A 27512-nucleotide genomic window follows, 5' to 3' on the forward strand; every position below is an offset into this window, starting at 1 on the left:
TTCATAATAACAACATGGCGGCCCTCTGTAGAGGCAGACACCGGTGGAAAAGGACTAATTGTTTTAGTGTTCTTTCAAGAAACCTGACAGGTAGTATTGAATTAATAAAATGTATTTGTGTAGAGTTAGAAAGCTAAATTCAGTGAAGTTAGCAATTGGAAATGTTTCTGTTCGTTAATTACGCCTCAAACGCTGCAGGAGCTGAGAGGAGCTTCTGTTTATCTGGTCAGCTGCTGGTACTTCCTCTGACTCTGTGTCCTCTTCACTCCAATTAGTCAACTAAACACGAAAACACATTTTTCTCCGCCCCTGGTCACATTATAGTTGCGTTAGTTCTGTCAGTCCAGACAACCACCGAACTGGTTACCGTCAAACAGCTGCTCAACAGCTGGACATGCAGACTTGTTAATGTGTTTCCTGTTCATTACTTGGCAATAGATAGAACTTTGTAAAGTTGTGCTGATAAACAACGATGCTGTTTGGTGAAAACGTCTACCTAAAACAAACTCCACCAAGTTTGCTGCAGCCTGAAGAAGTGACAGCTTTTATTCTTCTCAAATTTAATGTCAGCTACAGCCTTCTGTGTTTAGGGGGATAATATGGCAAAAATAACAAGATAACGTATTCCTAAAGTTTAAATAAGTTAGCTTAAATTAAGTACAGTGTGTTGTAAGATAAAGCAAAGAGTGCTTCCTAAACTCTCTTCATAACATGTTACTGTGTTATTTTATACTTAAATAAGCCCAAATTAACTAGCAAACTGTTGGCTGAGTTGTGGAGTTTGGTGTCTGTTCTCTTCTCCCCAGATTGTAGAGCTCACTAAATGCTGATTATACCAAATGCTGTAAGAGGAAGACAATCATTCTTTATACTTTAGGTACATGTAACAATAACAGATCCATAACGGTACTATAAAAATTAATTTCAATGTGTCTAGTATTCATTAGGGTTAAAAGATTTGAGGGGAAATATATGTTTTTTTCAAAATCTTTTTAATGCTTCAGTTCAATATTTATTGTGTAATTAGGCACCACCAAAACAATCACTGCTCTATATTCTAATGCAAAGGTATAAATTACTTCAAACTTGTATTCATTACATTTTTTTTATGGCATAGGTAATAGAACGGTTTTTGCCACAGCCCAGACTGTGTTAAGTTAAATGAATAAAACAATCATAATAGTCAAGACAATAGATTTAATAACCCCAATGAGGCAATATTATAGAAAACATCTGAAAAGGTCATTATAACAGGACCTTACTCTGAACGGTCACTGAAACTGAAACATCTTTTGCACATTCTGCAATCAAGAAAGATAAAGTAATATTAAAAAAAAAAAGAAAGAAAATAAAAGAAATTAATGTATGTCCTAAGTTGCACCTGTTGCGGTATGCTAATTGCATCACATCAAACTGAGATTTTAATTTGAAATTGATTAATTATTAATCCCCAGTATTCATTATTCAATATTCTCATACAGGGAAGTATGACTATGACCTGGTGGTCATCGGTGGTGGATCAGGAGGCCTTGCCTGTTCCAAAGAAGGTGAGATCTTTTACCTGTTATTTCTTCTTGTTTGGATGACTTATGCTAATGCTTACTCATTTTTATTTAGTAACACACTAACTATATATACACCTGTTTTACAGCCGCACAGTTGGGACAGAAAGTTGCCGTTTTAGATTATGTGGAGCCATCTGCGAAAGGTAAAATACATTTTGAAGAACATGCTTCAACTGTTGTTTCCACCGGACAAAATTCAACAGTAAAATTTTTGAGTATATTTGAAAAATGCTTTTCCAAACAGGCACCAAGTGGGGTCTTGGTGGTACGTGTGTCAATGTTGGCTGCATTCCGAAGAAGCTCATGCATCAGGCTGCTCTACTTGGCACTGCAGTTAAAGATGCTAAGAAGTACGGCTGGCAGATCTCAGGAACAGTCTGCCATGACTGGTAGGTCTAACCCAGGCTTAACTACTGTATGGCAGCGTTTCCTTATTTGAAGACAGGCGTAATCCCCACGGTTAAACGCTAGAAGTACAGAAAATTTGTAGCTCAACACCGCCATCTAGTGATGAAATTGCAGTAAGACATTCTCATTGATGGAGGTGAGAAAATTCACTCTTGGTGAGTTTAATGTGATTCCAATCTTCTGCAGGGACATGGACTGTTTTACTTGTCTTTTCTTCCAGCCTAGTTTATAGTATTTAGGCTTTAATGGTCATTTGTAAAGTGTAGTTTGCCAGTTTTGGCCCACGTTTTTAAAAAGACAAATCTTTAAACAAACATTACTTTTTTTCTTTTAGGTTTTAGACCCAGGAAGTCAGTGTTTGTGCTTCTTTTATTTTCCTGCCTGCATAGTGTTTATGAAAAGTGTATGTTTACAGTATTACCTCTGGTGTGTTTTCTAGGCCCACCATGGCAGAGGCTGTTCAGAACCACGTCAGGTCTCTGAACTGGGGTCACAGAGTTCAGCTCCAGGACAAGTAAGTGACAGCAGATTTTCTTACGTCATCATTGATGTCAGTGATGATATTTCATTCAGGTAATTTTATTTAGGCACACTAATGTGGGAGGTAAAAAGTGAAGAACCCCTCCCATTTAATGTGAGGGTTGGTTCAGTAAAATGTTTAAGTAATTGTACATTTTTGAAAAAAAATGGTCAAAAAAAATGTGTACACTTTTAGACTGTGTACAATGATTGCTGTGTACAGCAGATATAACGTGTGTCCCCCCCACTTACCATTTAGCTCTTCATCCATTCCTGTTGTATTTTTTTCTATTATTTTTCATTATATGCTTGCAAAGAAGCAGAGTTTCCATAAGACAGTCATAAATATTTATATTCCAGCCTGTTTTACTTCCATTTTTTCTATTTTCATGGCATGATATTGCTGAAGGCAGTACATTTCTGTTCCACACAGCTGAAGGATTGATTGTCAACGACCACATGTTGATAGAGTGACTGGCTGGAGGGCAAACAGGTGTTAACCTCTGTGAAAATGTGCCCAAGCCTAAATGTTTTCAATTCAATGAGGTCATTTCCTTGGACTCAGAATGTTAGTAATGCTTTGTAGTGATTTTTTATTAACAAGTAGCCAAATGAGCCTGTGCCTTCACAACAGCAGGGAGGCATTGTTAACCACAGAGCAAGCCAGCCAGTTGTTACACCAATTCTATTCATTACAAAGGCAGTACTAAGTGAGAGGAGATGTTAAATAAACATTCAGTATTAATTTAATTAGATTTTTCTGCAAACAATAAAGTTATGTTGGTATGAGCAATATTTATCAGCTCAGCACATGAGTCTGACTTTAGAATTTGTTATCCTCTTACTGACTGAGAATGTTTTATGCTCCAGTGCTATTAAATTACAATCTATTCATGCAACAGTACAGCTCGCTTTGTGCTGAGTTTAAAAACATTTAAAGGTGGAGTCTAGAGACAGTTAACATTTGGCTAGTTGACGTATTTAGATGGTTAACATGTGACAGATGTACCTTCCACTGTCCCCTCCACATTTCCCCTCCTCTCTCCCGTATCCTGTGCATGAGCTTGAATGTGCACAGGACGCAATGGAACAGTGTTGTGTAGATCACTCTAAACCCCTTGTTTGTTTCTCATTTACGGAGACAGAGCTGTGTATCAGCACTAAACGTTTTAATTTTTTTAAACATAGAATTAGCAGTGGACTGTGAGGAGATAATAGCAGAAAAAAGTGTATTGGATCACAATCACTGACTCTACCTTTAAAACAAAGTCAAAGTCAGTTTCATATAAGGACCAAGGTTGAATTTAATGACACAGTCCAAAGGAACTGCTGAAATCGCTCCTGCAACAGATACGTAGTATTTGTAAAACTAATCCACAAAGAGATATAGCTCAACTGTGATCTGCATCCTCTATCCTCCTGCTGGGAAAAGAAGAAGACAGAATGATGAAACATGCAGAGAGTATCTAGTAACAGATCACATGATATCAGGCTAGTATGCAGCTCTGTCACAGCCTCGTTTCAGTGTATTTCACCAGATTAGTAGACAACATGTTGTGTCATTACTGTTTGTAATCTGCATTAGCAACCTGTTTGTTTTCTGTTGTGCAGGAAGGTGAAATATCTGAACATCAAAGGAAGTCTGTTGGATGAACACACTGTTAAAGGGCTAACTAAAGCAGGGAAAGAGGTGGGCTTCTAATTCACACTACTAAAATGCTTTTAGTCAAAAGTGTACTTTGTGAGACATGTTTTATATTCTTTGTTTACTATAGCCAATTTGGACATATTTATATTTAGAATTTTTTTTTTTTTTTGTACCTCCAGGTGATGTTTTTGTGTCACTTTTTTCTTCTCTCATTAGTATATTTTAAAATCTGCATTTAAGTAAGTTAACTAAGTAATTGTTACAGTGAAGAGCAAAAATGGTGAAATGCTAAAACACCTTCTAAGAGAGCTGTTACTTGTTTCAGGGATTCCAAAGAGTTTCCATCATCATCTTAATGCAGAATGCTGTGGAGACCACTTGTTTTTATATGACATTTCCTTGTTTTTTGAAGGATATGAACAAAAGCTGTTACTTCACACGTCCCTCCCTTCTCTTACAGACGATCCTGACTGCCAAGAACATTGTGATCGCCACAGGTGGACGACCCAAGTACCCTACACACGTAAAAACCAGCATTATCATTCCATTGACATGTTTCTCTCTTGTGTGTGTTACTTGATTGGTTGGTTGGTTACCTTGTAGACACTGAAGCCCCTGAAGTGAGGTAGAATACAGTTTGGAAGCATTACATTACACGCACAAGCCTTAAAAATAGCAGGTTTTTACAAAGAAAACTGCATTCTGTTTAACATTATTGATAGATCTGTCGACTGATAGGTTCATAGCTTTGACTGTTATTACAGATCCCTGGAGCGATGGAGCATGGCATCACTAGCGACGACATATTCTGGTTAAAAAAGTCTCCTGGAAAAACGTAAGGATGCCTTCTTTTGTAAAACATCGTCCCACACACCTACATAGAAATTTAAATTATTATATTAAGTAGTTTTAATCCAGTCAGTACCCCCGAGTCTAATTTTAATGTCACAGTTAAAAAATGTGGCTGCAGCTTCGGTCCCAAAATAATAATTTCACCCTTGAATGTAGGATTGTTGGCATCATCCTCTGTACAGCGTGCTTTAAGGGAAACAGACCCTCCAACCTCTGCGGTATTATTGCCCCACTCTACCCACTACACTAACTTGCTCGCTGACACGGCACATCCCGCTGTCACGCACTGTAATCATTCATCAGTGACATGCAGTTTGTTTTTCTCCCTTCCTGTCAGCCTGTCCTCACCTCATGATTCAGATTAGCGGCGTGCATCCTGACCTTTACAGAACAAGCCCTTTAATCCAGCCATTTAGCTTCTGTCATCACCTGGTTAATTGGTCCTTCCCTGATGTTTCCTCTTGGCACATTGTGCAGATGGTGACTAGTGGTTGTGGTGTACCTGGGCTGCGGAGGTTGTTTGCTTCACGGTGATAGATAAGAGGAAATAATTATTCTGATATTTAAGCTGCATACGAATCCAAGTTGTCTGCACCTGGAATATGGGATTAATAACGGTTTTTAAATACGTATGCTATTTTTTTTAATGTAGATTTTGATTGTTTTGGCTGATAATTAGTTCTTGCGTATTTTGGGGAATGGATATACTGTAACTTGTTGGCTTGTCTTGTCCAGAACCAACAATTAAAACATTTATTTTGGTTATAAAGTGAGTGTTGTGTATTGTAGTATATCTGGTATTCAGCATTTTGACCACTTGGTGGCAATGCAAAGTCATTAATCAACAAATAAAGTAGTGCACCACAAGCATTCTTAAACTATCACCTGTAGTGTTCACCCGTTCTACATAACACGTTTTGTATATGAAGCTAAACTATCCCCTCTGAGAGATCACTTGAGCTCAGGAAGTCCTTTGATGTAAGAGTGTGATGGTTGGTGGAGTCCTCAACATCGCCACAGGCAGACAGACGTTAGCTGTGGGTTAGCATTAGCTTCTTCAATGAGGGAACGTAACCACACTCTGTAGCCTGAGCCGGAGATGTTGTGCCGTCGAGTCGTCAGCTGTGCAGGTGATGGTCCAAGAGGCTGTTTCCACAGGCCGGGCGGGTGTGGGAGGGGGGGGCACAGGAGAGTGATGGGTGTTTAATGGACCTTGGAGCGCACACACACCTAAATGACAGATTTGGCCTCGAGGCCAGAGTCCAGAGCTGGCTGCCATCATCATCATGATATCAGGGGAAAACAATGAGCACGTGCCAGCAGGGCTCTGATACTGGTCATAGGATAGACCAGTACATTGAGACAACTGGATACGTACAGTTAAGCCCACAGTTATTCACACACGTGTCATATTTGGATCCATAGTGAATTTTTATTTGAGCATTTCTTCTGGCTGGTAATGACAAGTGAGAAAAACAATAAGATATTTTGTTAGACATGTTGGTGACCAAATTGAACCATTTCTATGTCATTTACAGCCAGAAGAAAGTTACTTGTTAAATAAAAATTCACTCAAAATTCGAATTCGGCATGACTATGAATGATTTTAAACTTAACTGTAGGTTTAGGTTAGGTTGAGGATCTAACTCTGTGATGTGTTGTACCGTGGATAAAGACCACACTACACATTACATCAGCATCACTTCCCTGCTGTCCAGGGTATCAAAGCACTTACAAGATCCCCATTGAAAAATAAGAAACTCCAAAATGGAAAGAGAGAGAAGAACATGATCGCAGAACGCTGTGGAGACCGCTTGCTTTCATTTACAAAAACAATAGTAACACAAGTTATAAAGATATGTGAGGTGGACCGACATCAAACCTTTGCAACAGTATCAACCCATGTGCTGGACAGAAACAAAAAACTGTTTGAATCTAGTGCTTATCAGTGCGTCGGCTTTTGAAGAACTGCCCAAGGTCAACAGGCAGCTACAGACAGTCTGCTGTCAAGGGCCAAGTCTCAAGAGTTTTATTAAGTTTCTGTTGGTTGGGTGGCTCTCTGTCCAGTTTCTAACTTCAAATGGGAGTCTAGTGTCCTATGAGACATTACACATATGGACCAGACAACCTGGCTTTTTCTCGTTTTCATCTTTAATCAACACATTTATAGTTTTGACTCTTTTATGCCTGTGAACTTTTGGCAACTGTCTCTGTGACACTGATTTTGTAAACGCAGATGAAAGGGACATTACTCAGGGGTCGAAAGATAGATTTTATTTTCTGAGTCAATGCTGATTATTAATAATAATCAAGGAGACTTATAACCAATATACATTTGTGCTTAAAATGAAAATCTTTACATCAAAATTTAGAATTACACAAATTCCAACACAAACCGAGATGTTTTTGTTTATGTTTATGTTTTATTTATGTTATGACCTTTCCAGCAGTTAATACGCTGTTAGTCGCAGTGTGTAACCAATGTGATCGAGCTGTGGGCAGAATAGAGTGGGGACTACAGGCAGAGGCAGCTGCATCACAGCAAAGTGGCACGTTTTTCAATCAATTTATTAGATCAGGATTTGGTTGTTGCCCGATAATGGGTAACAAGCTGAATATCAGATGATCATATCGCTATATGTATGTGTATTACATCGTTACCCTAATTTTGCTTGATTCATAGCCTGACATGTCAGCATTGTTGTAGTGATTCGAATCAGCATCATCTTTTGGCTAAAAAATGTGTTGTGTCTCAACAGACTTTAGACAATTGTAAAATAAAGTCATAAACAATGGAGATGTAGAAGGTTTAGGGGGAAGGAGACAGTTTCTCAGTGATGAAAGTGTAGAATCAAGCTAAAGCTCTTTGCCTAATCTTCTTTAAGCCACTTCACAATATGTGCTAAGTGCTGCTGTGCATTACACAGACGAGGGGAAAATGGCTATTGGGGCTTTGAGTGGTTTGTGTTAGCATGGACAAGGGCAGAATGTGCTGCAGGCTGCCAGAGCTGTCAGATGGAGCAGACCTAAAGGGAAGAGCGTCTGGTTTGGAGCGGTAAAAAACGAGGGAGAATAGGGCCTCATCCATGTGGGTGACGGGCTTCACTCAGCGTGCTGATGTGTGGACTTGAGCCCTGAACATGGCACACCCCATCCGCAGGGATTAGCCTAAATGCTAGCAATTAGCCCTCCTCAACGCTACAGATTTCATGGCTGGATTACAAGTGTGATTCCCCTGGACCACACACACACACACACGTATATATACACATAGTTTTTACTGTCCCTGTTTTCTACATTTTCTTCGCACTTCTTCACTTCTTAGGTTATGAAGTTTTGTAAGTCATCACCTCTCTAATTCTAGGATTTAAAGTAAACATTTTCAGCTTTTAGCTTTGGATTGTCTTTGTTTTATTTGGCCACAGTGTGCTGCACAAATGACGAAATGTATCTTATTTTATTGTTAGTTCTGCTAAGAGCTCCTCTGTAATTTGTGTTTTGCAGACTTGTGGTTGGAGCTAGCTGTATCCTTTGTCTGCCAGAGCGCTTGTAAATGAAGCCACAGGTAATCAATTGACAAAGTGTAAAGTAATTCACTTAATAAAAAAAGTAACATTGGCATCAGACCCAATTTCAAGTAGTGTTTCTGAATAATTCTTTACTCTTTTTTTAAACTGAGAGTGCTGTATCTGCAGCACCATATATACACCGTGATAAGACAAACATAATGATTTTCCAAACCTGATTTAGTTGTTATCTTACTTTACCTGAGTTCACCTTCTTTTTAAGCTACACAACTCCACACATCAGGTGCTACTGTGCATATAAATCAAGAAAAGAACTGTAATCCTCAGCCTAGTATTACTCAGATGTGGCTCTGGAGTGTGCAGGCTTCCTCACAGGCATTGGCTTGGACACCACAGTGATGGTCCGCAGCATCGCCCTCCGGGGTTTTGACCAGGTATTGCTTTCTCAGCAACAGTCTGCATATTCTGGACATGAAGTTGGTAATGTCAGTCATGTTTAAAGGTAAATATTCTCTTTTGGTTTATGCAGCAAATGGCCGGTCTCGTGACAGACTACATGGAAGCCTATGGGACCAGGTTTGCATGGAAGTGTGTCCCAACGAGAGTGGACAAGCTCTCCTCAGGAGCCCTGCAAGTGACCTGGACCAACACCCAGACAGGCGACGAACACAAGGACACGTACGACTCTTTGTTGTGGGCAGTTGGTGAGTTTGTGTGTGTGACTTCTTGGGGTAATTTCAAAAAAGGGAACAGCATCTCTGAAATGGTAGAAGCTTGTTGTGTTGCTTAGTGAAACTTGTGTTGAGATGCTTAAACTGTACACTTAAGACGACGATGCACATCAGATGGCAGCTCAAGAATTGACCTTTACTCTAAGTCTTGACTTGTTCTGTACTTAAAAACATTTAACTATCACAGTCCAGAACCAATGAAAAAATGAGAACGAGTCAGGCATTTCTTGCACAACCTCCAACCTTTAATATGACACTATTAACCCTCTAAACCCCAAAACCTGCCAATGGATTTAAAAGACATGTCTCCCTTAAAAATAATCACTAAAGTTACACTACCTATTACAGCCCAAAAAAACTGTCTGATTTTAACTCTGCAGCAGCCCATGAAATAATCATTTGTGGCAGTTACGTTGAGAAAATTCTACAATTCAAAGAACAAAATCATGCTAGTTCATCAACATTGCTTTTTTTTTTTTAACATGGCTGATTATTAGGGCTGGACCCGAATAGCCGACTATTCGTTCGCTGTGCTAGAATCGGGATATCAATTATAATTTCCGAATATTCCCCCTCCCCCCAGCAGAACGCATACTCGCCCGCCACCACCGCGCGGCACCCCCAAATATTCGAGATATTTGTCATTAATTGGGCCGAATATCCGGAGAACAGAAATTGCTATTCGGACCAGCCCTACTGATTCTAAAGAATTACCAAAAACAAGCTGTTTGCAGTCAACGGATCCTGTAAACACAAAATATTCTGCTCTCTTCATTGCAACTGAGAAGCCATGAGCAACCTATCTAGGACTAGAAGTCCCATCCATTATCTATACACCACTTAATCCTCACGAGGGTCGCGGGGGCTGGAGCCTATCCCAGCTGACTTAAGGCGAAGGCAGGGGACACCCTGGACAGGTCACCAGTCTATCACAGGGCTACACTTAGAGACAGACAAACAAGCACACTCACATTCACACCTACAGACAATTTAGAATCACCAATTAACCTCAACATGTTTTTGGACTGTGTGGGAGGAAGCCGGAGAACCCGGAGAGAAAACACGCTGCACAGGGAGAACATGCAAACTCCATGCAGAAAGATTCCAGGCTGCGAACCGGTGACCTTCCTGCTGCGAGGCAATGGTGCTAACCACCGCTCCACCGGACTAGAAGTCACAGAATAAAAAATTCAGGAACTTTGCGGCTGAACTGCAGACTGTAGATAGGAGCCAAGCATGGAAACATATAAGAGGTACTGAGAGCAAAATATAACAAACTTGATCATTAGAATACATGCTGCATGGCACATAAATAACACGCAGAGAAGCAAGTTGTTGGAAGATGCATTCAGCATGGGTGCATATCTGGTGTGAAAAAGCTTTTAGTTTATAGAGGGCGTAAAATATGGATGTGCGACTTAATGTGGTCCCCACTGACTCAACACTTGGACTTTTTTCAATTGATGTAAGACCGTAGGACTTCCCCTAAAAGAATTAAGAGCTCAGCCATGCCAAACCTGACTTATTTAGTTGGGTACATTAGAATTATGAAGCTACCTTGCCACAACAAGTCTTTTTTTTTTGAAAACCAGATATTAAATTCCTGAATGGCATGGCAGTAATTAACTCCTTATCCCCTATTGTTACTACTTTTGCAGGGATTACGCGTAATACACCACCCATATTGTTTCCCTCTGATGTAGATATATATCCCTGAACTAAAACACTGGTGTGACTGTGTAATCTCTGCCACCGATTTCATTTTCATCCTAAATAGAGTGCAAAGTCAGCAGATAGTAGAAGAATCAAGGCTGAAAACAAAGTAATAAAGCGTGAGTGATGGGAATGGCCGGGGGAAGTGTTAATCGCCTACCGCTGGCTCTCTGGTTCTCTGGTTGGAGAAGGGCAGGACGGGGCAGGATGCACCCAGGCACAGGGTCACCACGTTCCCCTCTTTGTTCTCTCTCTCCGAGCCTTCCTGCCCATGCCAGTCCTGCGGAAACCAACCATGCATCTGTCACTGCCATCCCTGCCCGCGGCCCTCTGTTCTGCCATTACTAGCATCCCTCCTCCTCCTCTTTCTCAGCTATTCATTATCTCTGCTATCATTTCACTTCTCTCGTTCCACCAGCACAACGAGTAACAATGGAAGGAACATCCGTCAGGGCCGCAACCGTCGGTTTATTTGTTCTGAACGCTTTCAAAGGCAACACTTTGCTTCCGAAAATCTGACTAAAAGGTTTTTGCTGTATTTTGGAGTGTGTGTGTGCGTGAGGGAAAGAGGGTCCCTTTGTTCAGTGCGTGTGACAGCGATGAGGATGTGTGTGACCCTGCAGCTGAGATGACGTTTGTTCTTCCCTCCCGTGACTGAATTCCCACGTCGCCTCAGCAAGAGACTGCTGGTGAGAATGATATTTGCATTGAGTGTATGCATCAGGAGATGTTTTGACAAGTGTTTGGTGACGCGTCCCTCGTATTTCCGATATTCATTAGAGTGAGATATCAAACTTTTGACATTTCGGGACTCAGCAAAAGCATTTATACTGTTTTGCTCCCAATTCACAGTGCACTACACTGTACTGCAGTTTGTTTTTAGTTTCTTTCACATTACATTTTGCATAATCTACTTCAAAATCTTAAATGGCACAGCTTTAAATTCCTTCATTTTATATCAAAGTAGTTTAGAGGGCTTCCAGAAGTTGTCAAATTACAATGGCAAAAATAAGAGTTTCATCTTTGTTAGCACAACAAGCTAGAACCTTGAGAGTCCTGCATGTGTATCAGTGACAGCTTTTGTTCCCATACAGTTTAGTGAGAACCAGTACCGACGTGGCCTCTGCTCTTTGATGTGTGGATGCAGGAGTTATGAGTACAAGGCCACTTCCCTTTACTGTGACCTTACACTAGAGGCCAGGCGGGGTCCCAGGTCTCTGTGGAGTTATTAAAGGCCAGAGGGGAGCGGGGGACAGTCTCACCACTCGACCACATCCTTCTCCATGGCCCTGCCTCCCTCCACCTTTCCCCTGCTCCTTCCTGACCTCACGGCCGCTCCCCTGTCCAGGTGTGGCGAAAGAAACACACCAGGAAACAGAACATTTCCACGTTTCCTGTCTATGTACAGACAGTGGATACATTAGTCTTCCTCCTCACTGCCCTCTACAGTGCTCAAGGATGTCATTTAACAACATTTCCTAGTTGTTGTTTTTTTTTGCCTGTCTCAGTTTTACAAGATACCAATGACATCCGTGAGTGTTGCTCGTCTTTGTCTCTGTCTGTCTGCGTTACTCTGTGGTGGGCGGTGCAGTTAGAAAACAGTACTTGATGGCCCAGAAATACAAATTACTGCACATCTCTCAATATCAGCTCCAAAATAAAGAACTAATGTTAACTTTGAAGATCAAATACTAACTGAAAAACACTATACAACACTATTAAATGAAGGTGTATCTTTGAGTTTAAGTGTTTCTGTTATTATGCCAAGTGTGTTGCATAGAACGCATAGTGCATTTTGTGTACAGCTACGTATTTACTGTCTGAGTCTGTGTTTAGGATGAGTCTTATAGGGGAGAAAGCTTGTATTTGAATCTGAAAAATGTTTTGAACAGTAAATATTAATAACTATAAAGTGTGAAATAGAGAAACAACAAGAAAAAGAAATATTAAAGAGCCCATGTTATTTTTGTTTTTTTTGCGGAGTGGGGGGTGGAGTTTGGGTTAGTTGTTCAAACCTACAAAGCTGAAAGTCCAAACTACAGGCACTTATTTTATCGCACGAAAACACAAAACAGATGGAACAGAATGCGGAAAAAACACACACAAAAAAGTAACAAAACAAACAAAAAAGTAACAGGACACTTGCACCATCTACATATATCTAGTTTTGCACACCATCAAATAATACACAGCTGCCTCATAGTCCACCATTATTTTCTCACCATGGCTGCTTCTGCTACATTTTGCTATCCAGTCAAGTTCTTTTGTGTGGCCCTCTCTGCAGATGTCCATGAGTAGCCCAAAATTTGTGATCGTGCAGACTGTCCACGCTGCCAGTGTGCCGACTGCACGTGCCAGGAAAACAAACGGCTCTTAAAGCTGATGCCTGTTACAAGGAGAGGCCATCCACTGAGATTCTTGATCATCCAAACCTTTATAATTGATAATTACAAGAGTTGTAATTTAAGTAGTCACTGCCAAACTTTGGAGCTGCTTTGATACATATGTGTTTTCCATCAACGGTGCCCAAACACAGTAGAAACTCTAAATTCTCCAGAAGTCCTGTGCTGTGTCCGCTCACCGTGCTCAAGAAACGTCAGGAATAATTAGATTGACACGACGCAGAGGGTGAGAAGAGGCGTTGCAGCAATATACAGTATGAGACAAATGTTTTTTAACATTAAAGCATGTACACATATTTTAGTAGACCCCCTAAAAAATTTGATATGCAGACATGAAGATGCACATGTGCATAATATCAGGTCTTCTAAAACTCAGATAGCCTGCTTTATCAGGAATGTGCCAGTGTGATTTGTTCAGATTTGACTCAAAGTGCTGGCAGCAAAAGCCAACAGCCCCACAATTGTCATCACATTTCAATTAAAATGTTGCGAAAGTAGGATTAGTACAAAGAAGTACATGACATCACCTTTTAACAACAGATCCTCACCTACTTTGAGCCAGGGAAAAAAGCACAGACAAACTTTGACAGAACATTGTGTGTGTGTGTGCGTGTGGGTGGGTGTGGGTGTGGGTGTGCGTGTGTGTGGGGGTGTGGGTGTGCGTGTGGGTGTGTGTGTGTGTGTGTGAGATCCAGCCACTCACAGTAAAAAGCTCATTGGGAAAACAAGTTCTGAATAGGATGACGTACAGTACTGTGATAAATGAACAGTATGCTGAGGGCAGAAGTAACAAGTAACAAGTGATGGTAGTGATGTTTTAGTTTAAGTTTGGGTTACATCACATTTTTAATAGGCAAATTTGTGATACTGAAACACACCAGATTGTCACACACTAAGTTTTCAAGACGTTTTCCACTCCCTCAACAAGTATTATGACTCATAGAAGCTACAAGTTTGTTTTACAAGCTTTTTATCAATTTGTATCTTAAAATCTTTTTTGGCTTGAAATGAAACACATTATCAGTTTTTGGCATTCTGTATGATCTATTCCCCCAAGAATAATAATCTCCTGTCGCATTGCTCTCCCTTTTGTCTTTGTTCATTTGATTGATCAGATAAGTGTTCAGCTCTCATTTCAACTCATGGAGGTTTGTTGTGGCTAATTAGCCTAGCAGTCTTGAGGCTTCCTCTTAATGTCACAACATGCTTTGTTCTCATTGGCCTACTCATTGAATCACTGTGGCCCAGCTCTAACCGAGTCCCTTATCAGCTGTTGTTGTGTCCTCGCTGTACAATGGAGCCGACTGCTCAGTCCTGCAGTACAGGAAGGCCTGATATGTTAGAAGAAAGTCTATACTTACCACCCAGATTCTGTCAATGTGGGTTTTTGTAAGCTTATACTGGTATTTTTGGAGTAATTAATGATGTAATTCAATATTTTCAACGTAGACTATAACAAATTCTCAGCATCAAAGCTGTAGAAATGCATTTGTGTCAGAGTGGTACAGCCTTGAATCAGGATGTAGACCGTTATGAGATGCACTTGAATTCAACATGAAGCTAGACTATACCAACTGAATCTGCACCACGTCATCTTAACCCATCCGGTTTAGCATTTATAAGTAGTGTGCAGCATAAACTAAATGGTCTATCGTAGGCGATCACTTCATCTTATAAACTGTTTATACACATGATTAAAAGATATTAAAAATTCATAAGAACTTCACTGTAGAACACAGCTACAGTGTTTAATTCTTGAACTCATAAAATGCTTTGAAAGAGCTTAAGGCCCACTTTTTTGTTCTGTCACTAACATCTCATTACCTTCAACACCAGCTAGTTTACTCAGCTACCATAAATATATATTTATTTATGAAGAGAATGCAAATAATGTAGTTAACAATGGATTCAGTCAAGGCATTTTGTGGGATAATACATTAATGCATTAAGTCCTAACAATAAACACATGAAAATACAGACATGAAAGTCCATTATAAGTTGTCACAAACCATTTATATTGTTTATAAAGGCATACATGCTAATTACTGCCAGATATATTGCTACTGATAAGTGAAGAAATATATGTATAAATAATGAATAGGAAATAGCAAATTTTCATTCATTGTAAAAGCATACTTATTTTAACATTTACTACAAATGACTTGTATTGCAAGGTTTGGGTCTTACAAGACAGGAAAGTATTTAGAAGTCCTGCTTTGGGGAATTGGTAATGACTGCCTGACTTCCCCTTTCTCCTCCTTCTCTGGGCTTTCTGTCCCGTTCAGCCACACATGCTGTGGAGCACCAGACCAGTCCCTGTAGCCCCCCTGCTCTGAGAACAGGGGGGATAGGACGTTGTTCTTCGACTCCAGCCAGGAAAAAGGGTCTCGGGGGTTTGTTATTTTTGCTGTCCGATAGCATCTACATGGGTATCTCAGGGCCGGGTGTTTATTATGCTACCCAGGGAGGTTGCGAGGAGCTATGTTGAGGACGGGGGAGCGCGTGGTCCATGCTCCATCACCATGGAGACTCTGTGTCGACAGCATCATTCAGCCATTCCCCAGGAAGTGTCAAAAGTTGCACCTCGTGATGTCCCGTGGGATCGATGGGATCCTCGTTCCAAACTACTCGTCAGTTTCTGCTCTCTTTCGAGCTCTCAGCTGACCAGATGTTGTTGTTTCATAACTTCTAGGGTTCTAAATGAGAGGTTCACTTGTATTTTAAAGCAACCAGTGATGCTGCTGTTGTAAATTTTGAGCTTTTAATTGTTGTCCAGTCAACACCCAAACACATTCAGTTTAAATGATATTAAACAGGAATAAAGCAGCAAATTCTCATATTTAATATGCTGGTACTAGCAGATGTTCAGATTTTTTTTAAGCTTGGCTTAAGCACAGTCAGTTGGTCTGTCAGTCTATAGTTCAGACTAAAATACATCTGCAATTATTGGATGTGTCTTCTGTTAAAGTTTGCTACAGATGTTCAAGGTCCCAGTTGAGAAATTTCCATGTCTTTAGTGTTCAACTGCTTTTGTGCTGCCAGTTGCTGAAATAAGTTGACCATCTATTTGATGAATTGGCCTAAAATTTTGTACAATCATGCCTCCACAAAAATAAAACTGACAGAAAAGGCATCCCAAGTGGATAAAAATAAACTGTCAGAAAAGCGACAGTGTCCTCGGGCAGTATCGGTGCTGCCTGAGGAAGTGCCAAGTTTGAAATGCTTTAAAATCCAGAGCAGCTGCTGATACAAGCACTCTGCAGGCCATTTAGTGCCCATAGTCACATATTAATCACATAAAGTCTATCATGTTTTTGCATCTTACAGCTCCCTCCCTTTTATTCTGGGTACATTTTAGGTTCCTGTATGATTCATTTTAAAAACATCATCCAGTCAAAATTGTAATTTGCCCAGTACTCAGGTGAATGAGCAGGAAAAAAATGATTGACGTTTCTGTTTTTTTCAGTTTTGTGCTTTGTGCTAATGTTGGCATTCTAAGAAGAAGCTAAACTTAGACGGTGACCACATGCTGATGTTAACATTTAGCTCAAAGCATCAAAAACACATTCACAGAGCTGATAGCATGACACTCAAAGACTTGTGGTTTAATAAATTACTTACATAGAGGTAATTATTTTTATTCTGATTGTCAGAATTAATGTTTTGTAAATTTACTAGTAGATTCAACAAATAGAATAGAATGCTTTTTATTGTCATCATGCATAAGGTACAACGAAATTAAAATATTTGCTTATAGATTTTTATTTAGTCTGGATAGCTTTTAACTTTTGATAACTCTTGTAATCGGATGAGTTTTGCTATTTTGGCTGAGCCATTGTGGGACATAAAACCTGAGCAGAATGTATTCTTCTCCTCCACAACTCTTATCAGAATAGTCTTGTAATGCTGCCCCTCTGTTGTTTTCTCCTTTTGACTTCAGGTAGAGCTCCTGAAACCAAAGCCCTGGGCCTCAATGAGCTTGGCGTGCAACTCAACAAGGAGACTGGGAAAATAGTTGTAGGCGCGGACGAATCTACCTCGGTGCCAAACATTTATGCTTTCGGTGACATCAGCGAGGTAGGCATTGTCAACAGATGCCACAGTGACAGCAGAAACAGCCCTGATAAGAGTCACAAGTGGAAAAACACGCTACGTAAATATTGGTCTTAAATTAGGCTGTAAAAATCAGCACTATGCCAAAGTTGTTGGAAGTCCACACCCTTCCCAGGAACTGTAAATGTTTGTCATAGTTTGACGAGGTGGCTCAGTGAAATGTCAACAGTAAAAAACATGAACGCATCATAACTCTGAAAATCAATTCAGTCTTGTCATATTCACATCGTTACTTAATTGGAATACATTTTAGTTGATCGTGGCAAATTAAAGGAAATACAAGAAGTGTCTTAGTGAGATGTTTGAACAGCAGAACAGCTCCAGTGTACAGATTCTCCAAGTCTCTCAACTGGAGAGACGAACACAGTTCTTCCAAAAGATGTTTCCCTCATTTGGCACAATCTAACATGTCGATCCAAAATCTCCCACAGTTGTTAAACTGGGTGGAGATTTGGTGACTGTGAAGCATATGATTCACATCATTTTCAAATTCATCAAAGCAGTCAGTGACCCCAGTCAGTGTGTGGTCATCCTGGAAGAGACCATTCCCATCAGGATAGAAATGTTGCATCATAGGATGAAGGTGATAACTCGGGATCACTCAAGTTTCCTTTATTTTAACTCCGGTTTGTGAGTCTGTACAGTATGAGCTTGTAGTAGCCAAAACAGCACGAATTTTTATTACAAAGGTTTGCAAAATTATAAACAAAAACAGTAAAACCACAGACATGGATAGTCTAAAATTCAGTGTTCAGCCATTCTTCATACCATTTTATCAGTTATTATCAGATTTTTTTGATCAGTGCAGCAAAAGACTTGACTATGGTGGTACAGCAGTTATTCTATTTTATGGTCCAATGCTTGAACCTTCAAGAGCATCTCAGATTTTGTCTTTTTTTTCCCCATTTAAAACCAACTTTTTGTTCACCTTTGCTTCGTCCCACTACATGAACAACCTTCCTTTTCAAACTTGCAAAATTGTGTTATGGTCCATTTTTGTCAGTCGCTCCTCCATTTGTAATCATAGATATCTCAACTGTTAAATACATCTGGACAAATGCATCTCCTCCTGCTATATATATACATGACCACCAGTTTTTACATGTAATAATATGAGTATGATGATTACAACAAATGGCAGCAGGCAGCAGTTTAACATACAAAATGAAGTCCTTTATAATTTCCTTAGACTTACAATCTGGAAAAAGATATTAATGTAAAATATGCAGACACAGATAGTAGCTTTGCTCTGTATCTAAAGTAGGTGAGTAACTCCTGAGTCAGAAACTGTGCCAGTCTACAGCTAATAATCAACAATAATAAACAACCAGCAACATGTAAAACAATGAGATGTTCCCTTAAAGTTAGAGACAGGGATTCTAACCCAATGCAGTCTTTCTTAAATTCACTGAACACCTCCTCATTGTCCAGTTGCTCCATTCTGTGTGTGTGCTGAATTTTTTTTGTGTGTTTGTGCAAAGTCCTGCATGTGTTGTGCACGTTCATGCTCAAGAATAAAGATACGGCAGAGGGAGATTGTTGGAAAGGGGCAGTGGGAGTGAGATGGTAAATCTGGCACATGCTGAATATTTAAATATGCAAGCTATCTAAATATCAACAGTCTTTTACAGGAACACTGACTCCAGCTTTAAATTTGTTTCCAGCCATAGTCCTTGCAATCAGTCTGCGATTGAAACGATATACATAGACCCATGCTGCAGATGAAAGAAACTAAAAGTATGTCTAATATATGGAGTAGCTAAAAGTCATCTTAAAAGTAAGTCTTGTTTTTTTTGTGAACAAGTACACAACTTTTTTTCCACAAGTAACAACTTGACTGAAGACGGAATATTAAGCTGCACTAACCTGCCTCAGTATATATTTACTGGAATTGGCAAGTGTGTGTTCCAAGCTGAACCAACCATGTTAATACTAGTTAGACCTGCTGCATGTAATGTCAGTGTTGTTTTTTTTTTCACCACGACCAGCTGTGTGCTTCCTTCCTGCCTCCCAGGCTTCATGACACACACATACTCGCAGAGCGTCTTTTTGATCGACAGCTCGCTTTGATGAGTCGTGCTTCACCCCAATCTGTCTGTCAGCTTTTCACAGCAGCAGAGAGGTTTTTTTTCCCCCTTTTATTTAAAAGCAGGAGGGTTGATATCCTTCTCAATTTGTCTGCTGTTTTGTTGTTTCTTTTTTTTTTTTTTCTTCATCTCAGAAGAGAGTGCCAAGAAATGCATTATAATGACACATGCTGTCCGGTGTACAAGCAGTTACTGGAATACCAGAGCGCACAGCCACATACATGCAGAGGTGCAGGAGATGTTTTTGGACAACAGGATGTGTGGTGGTGATTTAACAGGTTTAAGTCATGCCTTCAGAATTGCCCTGCAGCCCTACTGTTTCCTGCACAGCTCAGTTAGCTCCATGTTTGTCTGTTTTGGCAGACGTCCAAAACAATAAAGGCAAAAACACAGAAGCAGATTTTTATTTTTTTTTAGTGAGCTGGGCGGTTTAAGTGTTTAACACTTGTCGCATTTGTCTGTCACTGACTCACGGTCCAATTCGTCTGTGTTTGTAGTAGAGTGTTTCTGTGGAGTATTAATGTGTGTTGTCAGTAAATGTTGGAAAGAAAATAGACCAACAAAGAAATGATTTAACTTTGAAACGTTTTTTTTTTTTTATACTTCCAGTTGCAGTCAACATGATTCAATGAGAATTTGTTTACACGTGTGTTTTCTGATGATCTATGAGTTCTAGAAATTATATTTGTATGAGTTGAAAGACATGATTTTAATCAAGCTGACATTGCACGTGTATCCAAATCTTTCCAAATTGCAGGACTTTCTTGTATTACAGATGTGTTATAATTCTTAAACCCCCATTTAATCATTTTTAGAATGATTTACTTGTATGTGAAGCTACCACATTGTTGCAAAATTACACTTTCAGGAATTCTAACTTTAACTTCACTGGATTCACTGTGCTAAAGATATAAACCCTGCCGATGCAGGTGATCCAGCAGAGTAGCAAACATAACAAAGATAAAGGAGCTTTCTCAAAAGGCAAGAGAATATTTTATTACACCAGCAAGACAAGGGTTTAAAAAAAGACACTTCAGGTTCCAAGAGATGTGGTTGGCAGCATCATAGGAGAGTTTACAACTCATGGTACAGAAGCAAAACTTTTTGGACGTGGAAGAAATAACAACATTTCTTGCAAGGGAATCACAAAGCTATTGCTGCGACAAACCTCTTGTTTTACTGCCAGAGATTTGCAGGAGAACCTGATGAAGGCAGGAATAGAAGTATCTGTACAGACTACAAGAACACTGAGCAAGCAAGAAATTTATGTCCTGACACTTCACCACACTCTGTTCTTGGTGCAGGTGAGAGTGTGGAGTTTTGTGAGTCAGGTTTATAGAGACTAACGTGGGACTGTTTGTCCAAGCAGTCAAACATGGAGGTGGAGACGCCACATTACTGGTGTGACTTGCTGTTGCAGTTACGGCTAAACTTAACCTTGCAACTGGCATCATGGTTTCTTTAGAATACCAGATTGTCTTGAAGAAGAATGCAGTACTTTCAATGTGTAAATTGAGGCTTGGTAATAAATGAACTTTCTTGGAAGACGGTAATCTCAAGCATACAATTGAATTTCCCTTCTGGGATAAATAAAGTATTTTTCATTTCATTTCATACATCCAGGTCAACCAAAGCTCGGTTAAGGAATGATTCCTGGAATGTCTCTGATTTGACCACAGGCCACAATTTTTGTGATACATTGACGTCACTAGAATGTGACGAAGGGGATGAATATTTTTGATTTTGAATGTGTGACAGGTACAAATCTACTGAAGTAAATTCTAATTTGTGTTGTTTCAGGGTCGTCCTGAATTGACCCCAACAGCCATCAAAGCTGGAAAGCTCCTCGCCCGCAGACTGGCTGGTCAGAGCACTGAACTCATGGACTATGACAGCGTAAGACACGCACACACACACACACACACAATGAGGCTGATAAATTTCATCCATCTTTCCAAAACCTTGTGGCTTGTTGTTCCTATTGTTTTGTGCCTCATTTGAGAAAAAAATATTACCATTTTGCTGTTTTGTGGTTGGAGTGTCTTACGCACCTCCCCGCCTCAATCATACTGCACTCCCTGCTTCTCTTGAGGACATCTCCTTACGTAATACACCAGCATTTTCCAAAATATCGTCATCCTTCATCATCCTACATGCACTCATTCATCTTTCAACAAGTTCTTATAAAGGTTTTATAATAATTATCTGGGTTTTCATCCTGCAGGAGACCAATACACTGATATTTATTGGATACAAGTTTCGTACCATATAACTCAGTTGAAATGTGTCATTATTTCTATGAGTTTTTTTGTTTGTTTGTTTTTTTTAGAAATTTCAGACCAAAATAAGGTCCAGAACAGGATGGAAACTTAAGTGGATGCATTTGTTAATTCTGTGTGTGCTTGTGTGTGACAGGTGCCCACCACAGTGTTCACTCCTCTCGAGTACGGCTGTGTAGGTCTGTCTGAGGAGGAGGCTGAGAAGAGGCACGGAAAAGACAGCATAGAGGTGACATTAGTTGCTGTAATTCAGCTTAAGGCAGTAGATGCTGTGAAAATATTGCCAGAATGGGATTGTAGTATTTTGAGTTATAAGCCCTTCATATGTCCATGGCTGTCTGTCTCTCTGTGTTAGCCCTGTGATGTACTGTCAGCCTATCCAGTGTGTGCTGGGCCCAGAGTCAGCTGTGATAGGCTCCATCCCCCCATGACCCTCCACAGGATAAAGTGGATATAGATCTAGACAAAAAAATTAATGGATGGACGTCCACCTTTAAGGGAGAACACAATAGAAAATAAGGACTTTTTTTAATATAGTTTTCTCATAGTGGCATATTTAAATGTGAACACGAATTTATTTCAGCTTTTAACACTAGAAAATATAATGGTAAATGCACAGTATATCTGGTTAACTTTTCAAATTTGAACTACAAAAGTCTGTGCGTTAGTGTTTAAATTATTCCTACAGAAGCTGTCCTCTGCTGGGTGCTTTAACCTAATGAGCAGCAGCAGTATGATAAAAGAGGAGGCCTTAGTTAGACCTGAGCCTTGTCAGTAAACTATAGTATTTGGGTGAAAAAATAACTTTAAATTTGAAATACAAAGTCATTTACAATCAAATTTTTTGGTTTGTGGAAGTCAGTGATTAAACCCTTAATGCCATTTTATAGAACTGTGCTTTTAATCCAGAGATTGCACATTCTGTTTAATACAGTAGCAAACTAGTGCAGCACTAACTCACAGTTGTTACTATAACTTTGATATGTACCTTCTGTATCAGTAGCATATGAGTAGCTATAGGCCACACGTGTGCAAACAGAGTATCAGAGGCAGTATTAAAGGCTTGTCACTGCCATCAACCTACATAGAAAGCACAATGTCCTGTAACACCTAGACAAACACTGACACACACACATACAATGCAATAGCAAGCGGCTCTGTATTTTACCTGTTTGCGTACGTGCATGATGTGCCAGATTACCAACCAACACCTGCACATCACCATCGATAAACGGTTTCGCTGACGAGCTGAAGCTCCTGGCTGTGAGTGACGGGCGAGCAGGAGGCCTGATTGAGGTGTGTATGGGGTGATGACAGGCGCGCTGAGATCTGACGAGGAGCTGCAGCGGCGGCCCCCCGACAGCTGCATGGCCCTCACAACTTGTGTCGGCACGTTTGCCCGTAGAATAAAACACACGACGACACGTACGTCTCAGTAAGGATTGAGAAAACCACTCAGCATCACAAGCAGACACTGAGGTCGCCGTGCAGCTTTTAGGCAGATTGTAAGTCTGCACATGAATCAGTAATAACAAGGCTTTATGTTGCATTTTAATTAATTAAAACACAAATTATAGTTTAGAAGAATTGGGGCTATGACCTGATTTATTCTTATTCTGTTGCATAAATGAAACTGTATATTTAATTTGTTTGTAGTGCTTTACAGTGCTTTACTTTAAGTGTTACCAGTTAACATTTTCATAAATCACTTCTCTCAGATTTATTTCTGTTGCACTGTTAAAAGCAAATTTTTGTTTACATCATTTTTACTGTGAATGTGAATGCATCACTGACAAAATGTACACAAGAAGAGATCATCATCATCACTGCTGGAAATTCCCTCAGTGCTTTTATTTGCACATCAGTAAGCTCCGCTGGTTAAAGCAAAGATCCACAAGGGGGTCTTTTAAAACTGAAGTCCTGATTGGCTGTAGGCACAATGTGAAAAATGAAACAGTAATCCACGTTCTATTATTTGTCCTGTTTACACGATGTGTCCTCTGTGTTTGTGTCCGTGTAGATCTACCATGCTTTCTACAAGCCACTAGAATTCACCGTCGCAGAGCGTGATGCCAGCCAGTGTTACATAAAGGTAGGGTGGAACTTAGCATCTTTTAGAGTTTTTTTCTTTTCATTTAAATGCCATAAAATACCTTTTATGTGAGCTGCATTCATTTGTGAATACTCTTCAGCCAACAGTGTTGCCTCTCCACCTGTAGAAAGTCATTTGGATTAGACTGTTACATGAAGGACATTCTGTGCTTTCCCTACTCTACCAACCAACAAGACTAAAAAGTATATCTAAAAATGGTTTGAAAATATATTACATCAAGGCAAAACAGAGGAGAAAGCAGGATGCAGTAAAGTAAGTGTAGCAAACACCTTTTTGGCTTCAGCTTATGTTGTGTTTTTTGTTTTGTTTTGTTTTCTTTGCCTCTTCAGGTGATATGTGAGCGGGGTGGCAATCAGAAGATCCTGGGTCTGCACTTTACCGGTCCAAATGCTGGAGAAGTCACACAGGGCTTTGCTATGGGCTTCCAGTGAGTTTGTTGTCTTTTTAAAAGCTAGTTTTTGCCTTAATTACCAGGGCAACTGAACAGACATTGGGAATGCCATGAGCTACAGGGGCATCTGAGCTTCCAGATAAATTCTGAATCATATTTACATGTTTCTGTTTTATTTGCGTCAAATAGAACAACCATCCAAGTAACTTTGTTGTTAAGCTGATGTATTTTAACTCTCTCAAAGTCCCCAACCTGTGGGGAGTGTAACACTTCTGTAGGATCTGGATGTGCTCATTTTTCCACACTCAATACTAATGCGCTCAGTGAGCTTTTTCAAACAAAATCTTCAGCCTATTACCTAATAAGTAATGTGTGATTTGGAAAAACACTGTTTTACCATCATGTGCTCCTCAGTAGGCTTAGCTTTAGTTTAAATGATAATTTTAATGAGATAAACTTCATATAATGGGGCCACAGGAATAATCAAAGCTGCTGTGAGTAAAAAGCAACATTTCTTGTTTGTGTGTCTCAGGTGCGGAGCGACATATTCTCACCTACTGCAGACAGTAGGAATCCACCCAACCTGTGCCGAGGAGGTGGTCAAGGTCAGCATCACAAAGCGCTCTGGCTTGGACGCCACAGTCACCGGCTGCTGAGGTTAAGCTCCTCGGTCTCTGAACACACAGTGAGCACACAGGGTCCCTGGGTGACGGCAGAAAGAATTTAGTCTGGGGTTAACCTGCTTTTTCTCCTCGTTCCTCTCCACTTATATGGCCCTGGGCTGGATTTTTTTGCTCTCCTGCTGCGTGAAAAGGTCTCATCATAGACCGGTGATGCAGGTCATCACAGGCTGCCCAGGTTAATGTCACTGACATGTCGTGCGTTAACCAAAACCGCTGTTGTTCCATGTACGTACATGTAGTGCGTATGTTCATAATGCACAGAGCTACGGATCAGGTTAGTTAGAGCCCAGCCACAGAGTGAGCGTCTTTTAAATAAACAGGATCATCAATCAGGATTAGGGCCTGTGCTCGGGGTTTTGTTGAAACCGTAAGTGAAACGTAGACCGAGCCCGAACGTTCTTCTGAATATATATTCTGCAAATATTGTTGTTTCTCTGGCTGTACTTCCTGTCCATTAGTCTTGGAGGTGACACATACCATACACCCTCCCACCATGACACTGATGGATGGCCCCGGGGCCGTCGCCGCAGCGACACCGCTCCATTTCCCATGGACACACGCAAATAGTCGGCGGGGCGCCTGTCAGTCAGCCAGCAGAGAGCCACTGAGCTCCAGCTTGTTCTGGGCCCAGCAGACCCCTTTCCTTTTCCTCCCATACCCCTTTACCTCAACATGCATGGAAAGAATACAGCTCAGCTACTAATACGTGCTGTCAAAAGCTGTGTGGATGCCACATCCCAGACACATAGAACTCAATCTATCGATAAGACCGCTGCTAAAGCTCTGTTACAGCTGTGCTACTCAACCTCACCCAAAGGTGGCACTATTGCCCTCCAGTTCTCGTCTGTTTTGGGAGCCAAGAATGGAAGACAGGATAAAGTAGTCACTGGATAAAACATAAGCCTGAATACATTCAGGTTGCACATTTAATCCTTTTAATCCCTATAAAAGATATGTGCTTTTGGATGAAGCTGGAGAGCAGGCCTGCTTTATGGGTGCCAGACTGATAAGGGTTATCTGTTGTGTGTTTACATGGATGGCAGGGTAGCCCTCAACAGTCATCACCCTTGAAGATAAGGCCAGTTATTTATATCAATAAAGCAGTAATGGACCCCCACAGTATGCCAAAGTGCTCAAATGTTCAACCTGCTGCCTGTATTGGACATCTTGGGTTTATTAAGTAGATGAGGAGGGAGGAGGAGGGCTGTCAATAAAGAGGCTTGCTGCAGAAATCGAGGGACCGGAGAGGAGGCTGCTGGGTGTAGTTTATTTTTATTTGAAGTCTAATCTGCCCAGTCTGATTAATGATTCTGATGAGGGGAGTGACAGCGTGCCAGGAGATGGTAAGAGGAAAAAGAGAGAGAGAGAGCTACCAGGTTTATTTGGACCCAAGTTGGAGGAGAGAGAGCCGAGTTCCAGCCCCGGTTAGGGAGGGAAGGGGGATTCCTGTGTGCTCTGTTCAGGGCCGAGGTGCTGACTGAAGGACCCTGACCTCCGCTCAGCAGGAACAGCTTGACTCTATCACTCGGAGCACAGAGGGCTCACATGCTGCAGCGCTGCACGGCAGGGGCCTTGGGGGGGCTCTGGGTAGAGAGGGGCTGGTGGGGGTGGTGGTGGGGGTGGGACGGGCCAGGAGACGGACAGAACCATCCAACCAGCCAACCAACACAACAGCGAGTGGTGCCCGGGGTAATTGAGTCTGTGTTCCTGTGCTTAACAAGCCACTTCAGAGACCCCAGGGTGGGCCCAAGGCAGCGTGAGGGAAGTCATTGAGGCCATCAGTGTAACTGTAATGTCTGTTTGCTTTTTACCCTCCGCTTCCCTTCTGCTTTATCTCACGTTGCTCTCTTATTTTATACACAGTGCAGCTGCTCGCATGCACCAAATCAAATCAGTCAGTATTACATTTTTTTAGGAAATGTCTGTCAAACTTGAATGATTTTTGTTCACTGTTGATTCATCACCAACATTTCAGTTCACCTCAGCTGTGCTCCACGGGGGTCAGGGTTCAACTTTCAGGTCGGCCAGCTAATGATGACCTGCACTCAAACCCAGAACTGGGGAGTGCAGGCCTGATGTCACCTGGTCGTAAACTTTAGGAGTTGTAAATAGAGAAGTGTAATTTTCCATTAAAGCTTTGTTATGCATAATTTATATGTAAAGTAATGACACGTGTCACCATTAAAGTAATGATGTCCAACTGATTGAGTGTTCGGTGTTTTGCATTAATGACTGAATGATACTTACTTAGAGAACGTGACGAGAGGACAAAAGTCAAATCTTGCTTATTGGTACTGAAACAACAGCAGTCACATTGAAGCCGTGTCAACAAGGGGAAAACCTCAAAGGCATCTTTGACTCAGATCTTAGTTTTGAGCATCACAACAGAAATAGAACTAAAATGCATCTTATCATTTAAAGAACATCAGTAAAGTGAGGCTTTTTATCTCTCAAGGAAATAGAGAAACACTCCTGCACGCT

General features: G+C 40.7%; 1 protein-coding gene and 1 long non-coding RNA gene across 2 annotated transcripts in view; one reads left to right on the forward strand and one right to left on the reverse strand.

Annotated features, from left to right (window-relative positions):
• The window catches only part of LOC103369019 (uncharacterized), a 703792-nt gene that overhangs the window by 434920 nt on the left and 241360 nt on the right, over positions 1 to 27512 (reverse strand). The gene's annotated exons all lie outside the window — the stretch shown is intronic.
• On the forward strand, positions 15 to 27235 carry txnrd2.2 (thioredoxin reductase 2, tandem duplicate 2). Its single transcript, XM_008297438.1, has 17 exons — positions 15 to 90; positions 1482 to 1547; positions 1652 to 1708; positions 1810 to 1954; positions 2413 to 2487; positions 4104 to 4182; positions 4601 to 4663; positions 4905 to 4975; positions 8497 to 8516; positions 8862 to 8953; positions 9049 to 9223; positions 17306 to 17442; positions 21366 to 21461; positions 21981 to 22073; positions 23865 to 23936; positions 24287 to 24384; positions 24881 to 27235. The coding sequence occupies exons 1-17, from the start codon at positions 15 to 17 to the stop codon at positions 25002 to 25004; spliced, it is 1539 nt and encodes a 512-aa protein (XP_008295660.1). The 3' UTR covers positions 25005 to 27235.

Source organism: Stegastes partitus, unplaced genomic scaffold (assembly GCF_000690725.1).
Source record: "Stegastes partitus isolate 25-593 unplaced genomic scaffold, Stegastes_partitus-1.0.2 Scaffold26, whole genome shotgun sequence".
NCBI classification, from domain to species: domain Eukaryota; kingdom Metazoa; phylum Chordata; class Actinopteri; family Pomacentridae; genus Stegastes; species Stegastes partitus.

What these genes read in the sequence shown, in the direction of transcription:
- txnrd2.2 (XM_008297438.1), top strand. Translation starts at nt 15, where the DNA reads ATGGCGGCCCTCTGTAGAGGCAGACACCGGTGGAAAAGGACTAATTGT. An exon ending in TGTGGAGCCATCTGCGAAAG is followed by an intron (nt 1,709 to 1,809) that starts GTAAAATACATT and finishes TTTTCCAAACAG; the next exon opens with GCACCAAGTGGGGTCTTGGT. An exon ending in CTTTCGGTGACATCAGCGAG is followed by an intron (nt 17,443 to 21,365) that starts GTAGGCATTGTC and finishes GTGTTGTTTCAG; the next exon opens with GGTCGTCCTGAATTGACCCC.